This window comes from Sardina pilchardus, chromosome 17 (assembly GCF_963854185.1).
Source record: "Sardina pilchardus chromosome 17, fSarPil1.1, whole genome shotgun sequence".
NCBI lineage: Eukaryota > Metazoa > Chordata > Actinopteri > Clupeiformes > Clupeidae > Sardina > Sardina pilchardus.
In genome coordinates this window covers 28,979,221-28,990,657 of record NC_085010.1, presented here as the reverse complement: position 1 = coordinate 28,990,657, position 11,437 = coordinate 28,979,221, and the positions used below count along the sequence as shown (strand labels likewise).

The window sequence follows — 11,437 nt, the reverse complement described above, 5'->3', positions numbered from 1 at the left end:
AACATAAATGTCTATGCAGTTTTTGTAATGTCAACAGTAGCCAGTATTTTGAAACCTAGTGTACTCTGATTGACTGCATGTATCTTGTGAAGTGAAAACAAGCTTCATTCTTTGACAAAATAATTTCATTTTGAGTCAGGTTTCCAGTGTTTTGGTAAAGTTAGTGTGTGCAGAGAAATGACGAGTTAGTGTGTAACAAAATGTGGTGTAACAACATGGAATGTGCTTTTGAGAGGAAAATGATCCATTTGGCCAATTGTGTTTTGTAGGTGAGAGTCTGTGTTTAGAGTTTTGAAAATGTGTCAAATGAATGGACAAACGCTTGTTAGTGATTGAAAAAAAACTGTAATAGACTTTCTTAAAATGAATGAACAACAAAAAAACAGCAAAGTTTAGATCCATCAGTCTGAAGAAGACCCAGACGGGACAAAACATTGAAAAATTGCTTGTTCTAATTTAAAAACTAAACTCCGGTGTGCGGAGAGTTCCTTTTTTCTACTTTGTCCTGCAACTGGCCCAAAGAAAGGTGGAATGTGCGCACAGCCACTCTACTAAACTTCCATCTTGAGCTAAACCCACACCTATTTCAAAGTCTATAGGCCTGGAAGTCCCATAAGCCCCGCAAGTCAGTCACAAAGGACAGGACAGGGTTTTCTTCATGCTAATTCCTTTCAACTTCTGGTAAATGCTTTTATTATGCACACTATTTTTTTATATATCAGATGCTTTGCATTTAAACAGATCAACTAAAATTAAACAAGTCAATTGAAACATCATGCATTACCTTTACTGTTCTACAATTGACCATACTGTATTTCTCACATATAGGTCTTATTATGATACTGTATATGAAGGGGTCATATTATACTTTTTCACAGCACTGTATGCTCGCTGTCATACTTTTTAGCCTTCAGAGAAATGAGTGAAAAGCATAGAGAGGTGGAGAAAGTAACACATATGCTTTTATTGAGAGAATTGCAAATACATTTGTTTGTATGACAAGAGTTAAAAAGAGTTATACAACAGATAACAGGCTCTTCAAAAAAGTTATACAACTGCATGATAAAATGACACAATTACAACAGAGAATTATGATATGCATATTCCACATACAGTACATTAAGTATCAGGGTTCTTAAAACTTGAGAAGATAACAGATTCTTTGATTAAACATAAAAATTAGGGCTGTCAATCGATTCAAATGTTTAATCTAATTAATTACATACTCTGTGATTAATTAATCTAAATGAATCGCATGTAGAATTTTTGCTGTTAAAACATTTTAAACATCTCAAATCAAATGAATCATTGAATAATCACCATTAGTGACATTAAAGTTCAAAAACTGTTTTATTATTACTTTCACTGTTCAAGTAATGGCCATGACAGCCTTTAATATGACTTAATATGCTGAGGAAATAATTCAAAAGTTCCTCAGGGCCTCAATGTCAACACTGTTTCTTTGCATAGATTTGGTGCCTTAGAGGTCAAAGGTCACAATCGATTAATCTGCATTATTTTTTTTAATCAGTTATTTTTTCTAAAATTAATTAATTGAGATTAATCAGTTAATTTGACAGCCCTAATAAAAATCATTGTCTTGGTCTGCAGATTTATTGGCCTCAATGGCCCTAAGCCTGTGGTGATTCTGCTGCAGAGTGACAATAAGAGCCCTCAGGTGTCTGTCAGAGAGAAGAGACTGCTGAGTAACCTGACCAGCCAGGTCGATGACATTCTCCAGCACGCTGATGACTGGACCCAGAAGCACAAGGACTCTTGTCTGGACCTCCGCCACTGATGCCGTGCCGGCCAGTTGGCCCAGGAGGCTGACGGCGCTCCTCATCTTGCTTTGGAAACTCGCTACGGTCGTGCGCTGGTTCTTCACCGTCTTCAGGTCCTGGCGTAGTCGCTCCAAATCAGCACTCACCTGACTCATCTCCCCCCTCACCTGGCCGATCTGCTTCTCGCAACTGGAGAGCTTCCCGAAGATGGTGCTGATCTGAGACTCAAACGCATCCACCTCTTGCTTTGCCTGCTCTGCTGCCCAGGACGCCTGGTCTAAATCTGCCTGACCAACACCAATCATTATCCCTCCTGCGGAACAAAAAAAAAGCGCAAAGTACAAAGAACATTACAAAGTATCTAAACACTGAACTTCATGCCTACAGACATTATCAACAGGGGTGTAGTAGTGGTGAAATAAGAGGTGGGTAAACTATGAATTCTGTGGTCACGGTAAGGTGGACTCCGCCATGCCGTATTGTATTTTTTTTAAAAAAAAGGCATTCAGAACATGTTTGATGATGGTGGAGGTTATTATCCAATGTTTATAACAATACCAGTGGATCAAATGGTTCCTAGAGTGTTGCTGAGTCTATATAGTGTGAATGCAGATAATACATTGTGATATTGAATGTTAAAAGTTGCAGTTGGTTAATAAACTCTTTTGAGAGATGGACAAACTCCAATAACAGGTGAATAAACTCTATTTCTGAAATGTCAGGGGCGAATACACTGTATTAACATTTAGCCTCCACTACAACCCTGATTATCAACGTGTGAGACATGAGTGAAATTGCTCACCAGGAATCCACCCAACAATGGGAATGAATGCGAGTCCAATCCCAATATCTCGCATTTCCTCTGCCTTCTCCTTTTTGCTTTGTAGATCTTGAAGTTTCCACTGAGTTTCGCGCATGTGGTTTATGGCTTTGCTTAAGGAGTGCTCATGCATCTCTAACACGGCTCTATCTGACTTCAACTTGGTCTTTAAGTTGTTTAGCCTCTGATTCTTATCACTTTGCTTCCTCTCAAGATCTCCTTTTTTGGCAGTCAAATTCTCAGTGAGCTTATCTACCTGTCTCAGCCTAGTACTTGCTGCTTCCTCTGACTGTGACAAGTTCTTCTTTACCTTCTCAATACTGCTGCGAAGTGTCCTAAATGAATCCATTTTCATGGTGACTATATCTGTATTTGTGGCCAAGAGAGTGGATGTCAGACCATTAAATCCATCAAGTCCACTTTTGAGGGACGGAAGCACTGTGCTCTTGAAGTCCTCAACGAACCGTGACATTTGCCTTGAGGAAAAGAGGAGAAGAAGAGGAAACACATCATAGATTTGAGCTTTTTGCTTTCATTGTTACCAATGAAGTAAGAAAATGAAGTATCATGCAGACAAAGGCAGTTTCAGAGATTATAAAACATGGTAAGGCATTTATTAGCTAACAACAATTCAAGACTACGGCCGGAGACCCAGCGTAACACACCGCTTAAAGGGATATTCCGCATTTTTGGAAATACGCTCATTTTCCACCTCCCTTCGAGCAAAACAATCGATATTTACCTTGTTCCCGTTCATCCTGCCATTCTGTGAGTCTGGCGATACAAGTTTTAGCTTCAGCCTGGCATAGATCATTGAATCGGATTAGACCAGCTTCTCGCCTGCTAGCTTCATGTTTAAAAGTGACTAAGATTTCTGGTAATTTTCCCATTTAAAACGTGTCTCCTCTCAAGTTAGAAAGTGCAATAAGACCAACTGAAAATTAAACTTGGCGTTTTTCTAGGCTGATTTGACATGGAACTACACTCTCATCTGGCGTAATAATCAAGGCAACTTGCAAACGTACCATAGGCGCAGTGATATCGTACGCAGTATCTGAAAATAGTCCCCATAGACAACAAGCAGTAGTAGTGCCAGTAGTTTGCAAGTTGCCTTGATTATTACGCCAGATGAGAGTGTAGTTCCATGTCAAATCAGCCTAGAAAAACGCCAGGTTTCATTTTCAGTTGGTCTTATTGCACTTTCTAACTTGAGAGGAGACACGTTTTAAATGGGAAAATTACCAGAAATCTTAGTCACTTTTAAACATGAAGCTAGCAGGCGAGAAGCTAATGGTCTAATCCGATTCAATGATCTATGCTAGGCTGAAGCTAAAAGTTGTATCGCCAGACTCACAGAATGGCTGGATGAACGGGAACAAGGTAAATATTGATTGTTTTGCTCGAGGGGAGGTGGAAAATGAGCGTATTTCCAAAAATGGCGGAATATCCCTTTAAGGCAATGGCACTACTGAGGTCTCCTGAGCTGTCTAGTCTCTCTGCATTTAAAGGCCTTGCCTCCTCTTGATTGAATCAAGAAGAAAGGCCTCATCAACAATGATCAGTCACATGGTCACAAGGCAGTTGCATCATAGACATATGTTCAAAAGGTCACAAGGGTACTTGACAAGTTTTGGTTTGGTCAGAAGCTGATGACGTTCATGTCTAAAATGAATTATAAAATATTTCTACTACATTTCCCCCATTTGAAAGTTTAACACTTTCACACAATATGTAAATCCAATGCAGGTTGCATGAAGCACAATAATGACAAAAATATTCTAAACATTTGAGAGTGGTATACAGACTTGCTGTTGTTTTCTGTGAGCACTGCTCCAGCGTGTAACACTAGCTGTTTGTTCAACAGATATCGACTAGGACAGATGATGCATTTGTACAGTACAAAATCACTGGCAATTGTCAGAATTGTTGCTCAGTTATAGAAAATCAAAAATCAAAACCCTAACTTGTCTTCGGCAGTTCTTCTGTTAAGAATTTGTCCCAGGCCAAGGCTAAAATAAACAAAAAGACAGAAAATAAACAAACTCGTAGTGTTGTTCCAGCTAAACTTGAGCCATATGAGTGCACAATGTGAACGTGTAGCCTTGATGTTGAAATGTTTATGCAATGTTGCGATCCTTGATGAATCTGCAGTGTGACAGTTAATTCAAAAGTCTCTTTCTGTGATCCTCACGGTCGTTGGTGGTTGATGGTTTCATGGCCCGCGCCATCTTCCTTGATTCCAGTTTTCAACTCAAGTCTTTCACGAGCACTCAAGCACTTGGGTCAACTGGGTGTGTTGTCTTTGGGTGTGTTGTTGGGCAACGCCAACCGTAGCAAGTTGTCTCCTCCTTTTCGTGTGGTGCATACTGTAAATGTGGAGAACGTGTATAGGTGTGGGAACATTGTGTTTGTCTCTTCCTCTTCGTGTGGTGCATACATGTGGAATGTGTATGTGTCAAATCAGTGTATTTGTCTGAAAACCAGGGTAGACCACCTGGCTATCCGGATCCTTGCTGTTTGGGGTTATTCTGCCCACAGCAAGTCCACTACTGTAAAGTAATCCAATCTTTCTTGTGATGTCCAAGATCCTTTGTGGAGAGGTAAACAGAACTTCCAAATGTGTTGCAGCTCTCCCAAGGATACGGTGAAGTGTGATGGGGTCTTCAGGGTGTTGTTTGGGATCAAGGGTTTCGTCCTGTCCCCCTTTTGATAAGCTGTGTCTTTCACCATCGTGGCTTTGCTAAATGTCTGGAACAGATCTTGAAAATAGCTCTGAGCAAAAGGTTTTAGCTGTGACACGTTTTCATAGCCGACGTCAACCACAGGCAGGCCCATCTTCTTAGTTATCAAAAATTCTAAACATGCAAACAATATAGTACATGAACTTTGAGGCATGTCTCACCTCAGGACATAACAGTATTATCAAGTTCATTTAAATTAAATGGTAATAATGTAAACACTCCCTGTGATAGTGGTAACATTTCTAGTGATGGTAGTAATAGTGTAAGCATCTCATTAAGTTAAAACATCTCATCCATATTATCTTGTGAGGCAACATTCCTTGAGGAGCCCAAGTCCTCAAAACTAATTCAACAGGCAATCTAAACACGTCATTGTTATCAATTATCAACCATCCCCCTTCGGATCTGTGGCACACTCTTGTCCGCCAGATCCGCCTCTGAATTGATAACAAAACAAGCAAGTATATGACGATGTCGTTGTGTGAAAGAAAATAGGCCTAACATTGGGAGGTTCTGGTTATAGACATTAAATACCATCAGCTTGTAAATGAAATAAAATAATCACAAAATAACAATCAAAGAAACGACATAACACTAAACTGTTCAATTGTTTTCCAATGAAAGTAAAATAAATCAGCAGTTAAAAAAGGAGCTTGCCCTGGTCAGGATGACAAGGACACATGAAAGGAAAGGCAAATGGGACAAGTGTTAAAAAAAAAGAAAAAACAATTGTCAGTCCTGATTGCATGAAGCATTAGTTCAACAATAAAGATACAAATCAACAACAAAACCTGCTTTGACATGGCAGAGATTTATAAAAAAAAAAAACAGTATTCAAACCCATTATAGAAAAACAAACCAAACAAAACAAAAAAACGTGATTGTAGATCACTAAAGAAATTAAATCCGTGTTACCCATATCGAACTGTACCCACGGTTATGGTAACCATTGCAGTAGCCTAATTGAAAAATTCCCTTTAGTACAAAACGGTGTATTACTATTTTAAACCAAGTTTCCACATACACATGTTCTGCACAAACACTCACACACTCACACACCCTGGGCCCATATTGACAAGAGAAGTGACAAGACAACAAGACAAGACAAACGTATCATAGTAGCAACACATAACACTGAACATAGAAAACGTCAGGCAATAAAGTAAGAAAGATAGCATAGATGTCTATGGAAAATACAAATCTTTAGTCAATGTGTCATGTGTCTGTTGAATAAAATTAATGTGTTGTGCATTGCTCTGGTGCTACTCACTTGTACTTTCTCTCTCTCTAAAAAAAAAATGTTCCATGTTAAAACCATTATCATTCTCTAATTTAGGGTAAACATGTCAGTGATAAAGCAACTGACTTTAAATGGCTCTGAGTATTTAAACTTCTTAACTATAAAACATAAGGTGAAACAGTCTGAGTGCTGAAGCACAGCATTCAAGGGTGTTACAAAAATCGCTGGCATAAGATGATTGAGTAGGCTAATGAGCTATCAGTAGTGATACGATGACACAATTGTGTTTCTATTGACATAGGCTGACAAGTTTCATCCACTCAAAGATGTCTTGTAGTTACAATTCTCAAAAAACGTTTGAAGTAAAAAGAGGATTATAGCGCTAAAAGGGAAACTTGATGTGATCAGGGCATACTCAATCAGTGGCTAGAAGACCCAGAACAATGCCACTCTGAGTGATCTCTATCACTCACTAAATTAATCTACGTATGGTCCACAATTACAACAAATTAATCAGACAAGGTTTGGGCTATAGCCCACTGTTGCAGCATAGTTTGTTTATGCTTGCAAACTGAAATATGTTAAAAACGGGTGAAAAAAATTATATAAATAGGTTACCATCGCACAGTGTCAACATTCGAAAAACTCATATCTGAATCAAACTCTCGTCCACATTTTCCAGAAATGTATGGGCACAAATCACAGACACTAAGCGTAACGTTACACACACTCACACACACAAACATAGTCTCTCTGCATTTAAAGGCCTTTGCCTCCTCTTGATTGAATCAAGAAGAAAGGCCTCATCAACAATGATCAGTCACATGGTCACAAGGCAGTTGCATCATAGACATATGTTCAAAAGGTCACAAGGGTACTTGACAAGTTTTGGTTTGGTCAGAAGCTGATGACGTTCATGTCTAAAGTGAATTATAAAATATTTCTACTACACCATAACATAAGATGTCATGTGTTGCTAGTGCATTTACTATTTCTACAACATACTGTTACTGCATGAATACCCTTTAAAGATGATAACGACTCTAAATTCGCAAATACTCAGTTTCATTACAGTATAGCAATGAAAAGTAGATTTAAAAAAATTATTCTCTCCACAGAAGTTACATTACTCAATAATAGCTCAAAGTTACAAACAATGTATTCACCAATGTTCTGCCATGTTCTGCTGCTGCTGAGGACAGAGCTCTGATGTGAGCCGCTTTTAAAGTAGCAGTGTCACACCCGCTTTGCTGATGCAGCTCTGCTCACGTATCAGTATAAAAGCGCATGCCGTTTCTAAGTAAGTTACGTCTGACCAGAACTGAACATCCACAACACTTCAAGGTGAATCTACAGAGAATCCTCAAGTGGACTTTTGGTAGGCAAAGTTTTCTTAAGTGGTGCTTAGAGCTTTTTGGATGACAAAAAAAACAGATTAACAATAGAAACAATAGAAAGAAAGAATAGATGTCAATTGCTGATGTAAACAACATGTCAACATGTAAATTACTATGTTTCTTAAATATTTCAGTTTTACAGCCTGAAAATCACATTATCTTGGAGGCAATGTTTGGGCATTAATATCATGAAAAGTATTGTATTATTCATAGGCTGCCTAAACTTTGTAGGGTGGAAGACAAACGTAACTTGTTTTGTATGCATTTGGTATCGATCATTCCATTTTTACTATATATTTATTATTTTGTACCAATATTTGAGCTGTTCACATATGATGGGCTTCAAAGGAAGGTTGTGCTTTTCAGTCATTTTTCAAAGGATGAAAATAGTATGTGGGGTAGGTAATATAGGCGCTTGAAAATCTATGTTCAAGTAACTTAGTGTTTGGGCATTTAGTGTACAAAGTGCCAATGTTGTAGGCTACCATAGATAAATAAATAAATAGAGTCAACCATTTAAAGAAAAAAAGAAAAATGCATTGGCATACAATGTTACCCAATGTATTTATGCATAATGAAACATGGTACACCATTGGCGCTTACTTACACAAAATGACTACACTGAGCTATTTCCATATAGATTTTTGTGTTCCTATAGCTACCCCAAATACCATTTTAGTTCCATGAACATTACAAAAAAAAAAAATCCTTAAAAATTAAGTATTATTTGTTTTTTTTGTTTTCATTAAAACATAACTTGGACTATAAGGTGTTAAGGTTTTAAGAATCTTTACAAAAGAAATTTAAAACAGTCAACAATAATTGTTCTGAAAAAATTGTTCAATGAAAAGCAATACCATGATTGCACTGTTTTACTTCACCTCTTCACACTACAGACTACACATTCACTCAAGTAGTAATTGCATTTTTGACAACTGCAAAACAAGCATTTCTCTACAGCTAAAACATATCACAAAATTGTATTGTTTCCCCAGGATAAACTATGGCATCAGCAATTACAAAGGCTACCCAGCATCTCTCCAGAGCATCAGATGGCCGAGATGACACAAAGCTGCTCATGCAGCCTTATGCCAACTGGGAAGAGTACCTGACCCCTGGGCCCCTGTCCATTGCAATAATGGGAGAGTTAGTCTTCATATCATCCAATGTCGATTTCTCCATCAACAAAAATCCACCCAAAGACGGCTTCAAGCACATCAGATACCCAGAATCCTTCCGAGCCTGCCTGATGCAAGTCTGCAATGCTGGCTGGGCAGCTTTCAACGAGGCGCACAAGAACATGGATCAAATCCGCCTCCACACTGGGAATGTGCCAAAGTACATCAAGGAGTCAGTGAAGATCCTCCTTCAGGACGACGATGAGCTGGTCCAGGCCCTTCTCCCTGACCAGCTTGAGAATATTGACCACATGTCACAGGACTGCCTGCAATTAGCTGAGCGGACGGAAAAGAAATTCATGAACGTCATTGAGTTGATCCAGGAGCTCCTTGAGGCGTGCACCAATGCCAAGCAGAGCTACGGTGAGGAACTTGAAACTGTCAAGCGCAAGATAGAGGAGGCGAAGCTACGCAAGAAGGCATCGGACGAAGCCAACGCACGTGCAGAAAAAGCTATGAAGGAAATGGATAAGCAGCTCAGCGATGCTCAAAGGAGCTTCAATGAGTCGATGGACTCTCTACCAACTGGGTGGGAAGTAGTTGGAATGAACCTGGTTGAAGGGCTCTCAGCAGGTCTCATGACTTATCTTAACTCAATGACAAGGGCCAGTGCAATGTCTTTGCTCACCAGCCAACTCTCACCTACGAATACTGGAATCACTTCGCAACCCCAGGGCATTCAACCACAGAGGCAGGCAAATGATCCATTTGCTGCAAACAATATCTTCTCCAAGTCAGCTGAACTTTTGTCTCACTGTGAATCTCTGAAAATGTTTGTTGGTGGAAACAGGCAGATCAACGAGGCAGAACTTTACGATCAACAACGTCAAAAAGCTAAATCAGATTTTCAAAAAAACAATTTCCATAGAATATTAACATCTATCCAATCTGAGAATGAATGTGAGCCAAAAGTGCAAGCTGTGCAAATCTGTCAAAAAGGCATTTCCCTGTGTGATAAGCTTGGTCAATACGCAGTGGAGAAGCAAGCTAGGCCTGAACTGGAACCTGCATCCGACCAGACTGCAAACCAGCTCATTTACCTGATTGATGAAATATATGGCCTGGCTCAATCATTTGACTCAAAGAGCAAACGCATCACCAACACAGCTGCCTTCCCTGTTAAACCACCTCAGTTGATCCAAAGCCAAAGCCAAGCTGGTGGGCCAGAAACAAAGAGCGCCAGTCAGATGGCCACCGAAAACGCCCGACTGCGCATCGAGCAAAGTCGCGCCCAACTGGACGCGGTGAGAGCGATGTATCAGAAGAGCGCTGACAACATGGAGAAGAACAAACGGGAGCTGACTGAGATTCTGGTGATGATGAGAAACTGCGAGGTCAAAGAGATCGATTTCAAGACCACCATCAAGATGCTAGTGAAAGGTCTGGATGCCATGGGGAGGGTGAAGGAGCAATGGGAGAAAATGGTGCGATTCTTTCAGATGGTGTCCAACATTATCAAGACCTGCCTGAAAACCTGTCTGGATGATTTCCTGAAAACAGCCTCAAAGGCCACAAACACATCTCTAAAGTACTCCTCGCGAATGTTCATGAAAGATATGATTTACAACCAGGCCTTCCAAGCCTCTAACATTGCCAGTCTGGTGAACATGATTTCGGGGACTTATGCTGAAGTCTCTGCCAAATACCTGATGGATCGTGTCAGTAGCCTGGGCAGGCTGATGGCCCTTGACCCCAGCAACCCACAATTCACAGCAGAGCGAACAGGTCTCCAGAACGCTTGTGAAGAGGCACAAGATGGAATAAGACGACTTGTCCTTGAAAACAAGCGGAAATTTGAGATGAGGACGCAAGACAGAATGAAGAAAATTGAGGGAGATCTACTTGCAGTAATGCCTCCACCACGCAAGGAAGAAACAAACAAAGTGAAGGCAATTGTTCAAAGTGCCTTCACAAAAGAAGATGAAGATCAATTTGTCTAAATCATTGAACATGAATGGTCATTACCCACACTGGCATAACAAGTTTCCCTCTGCTCCTCCCCTCTACATCAACTATTCATCTAAATCTACAAGGCCATGACTTTGAATGCTTGCTTTGCTATCGCTCTCTAATAGTTTGTTTAATCAAGACTTCACAGAAATATACAAACATACTGTACTCATAAATGAAGAAAATTGAGGAAGATCTACTCGCAGTAATGCCTCCACCACGCGAGGAAGAAACAAACAAAGTGAAGGCAATTGTTCAAAGTGCCTTCACAAAAGAAGATGAAGATCAATTTGTCTATATCAGTGAACATGAATGGTCATCATTACCCAC

General features: G+C 39.7%; 2 protein-coding genes across 2 annotated transcripts; one reads left to right on the top strand and one right to left on the bottom strand.

The window, feature by feature from the left end:
* Window positions 1–1,447: 1,447 nt before the first annotated feature.
* Window positions 1,448–7,762, bottom strand: LOC134062463 (uncharacterized). The gene is made up of 3 exons (XM_062518475.1): window positions 7,749–7,762; window positions 2,584–3,077; window positions 1,448–2,094 (listed from the first exon to the last, which is right to left on the bottom strand). The coding sequence occupies exons 1-3, from the start codon at window positions 7,760–7,762 to the stop codon at window positions 1,583–1,585; spliced, it is 1,020 nt and encodes a 339-aa protein (XP_062374459.1). The 3' UTR covers window positions 1,448–1,582.
* A 128-nt stretch (window positions 7,763–7,890) lies between these two features.
* LOC134062046 (uncharacterized) lies at window positions 7,891–11,097 on the top strand. Its single transcript, XM_062517918.1, has 2 exons — window positions 7,891–7,960; window positions 8,975–11,097. The coding sequence occupies exon 2, from the start codon at window positions 8,983–8,985 to the stop codon at window positions 11,095–11,097; it is 2,115 nt and encodes a 704-aa protein (XP_062373902.1). The 5' UTR covers window positions 7,891–7,960; window positions 8,975–8,982.
* Window positions 11,098–11,437: the final 340 nt, after the last annotated feature.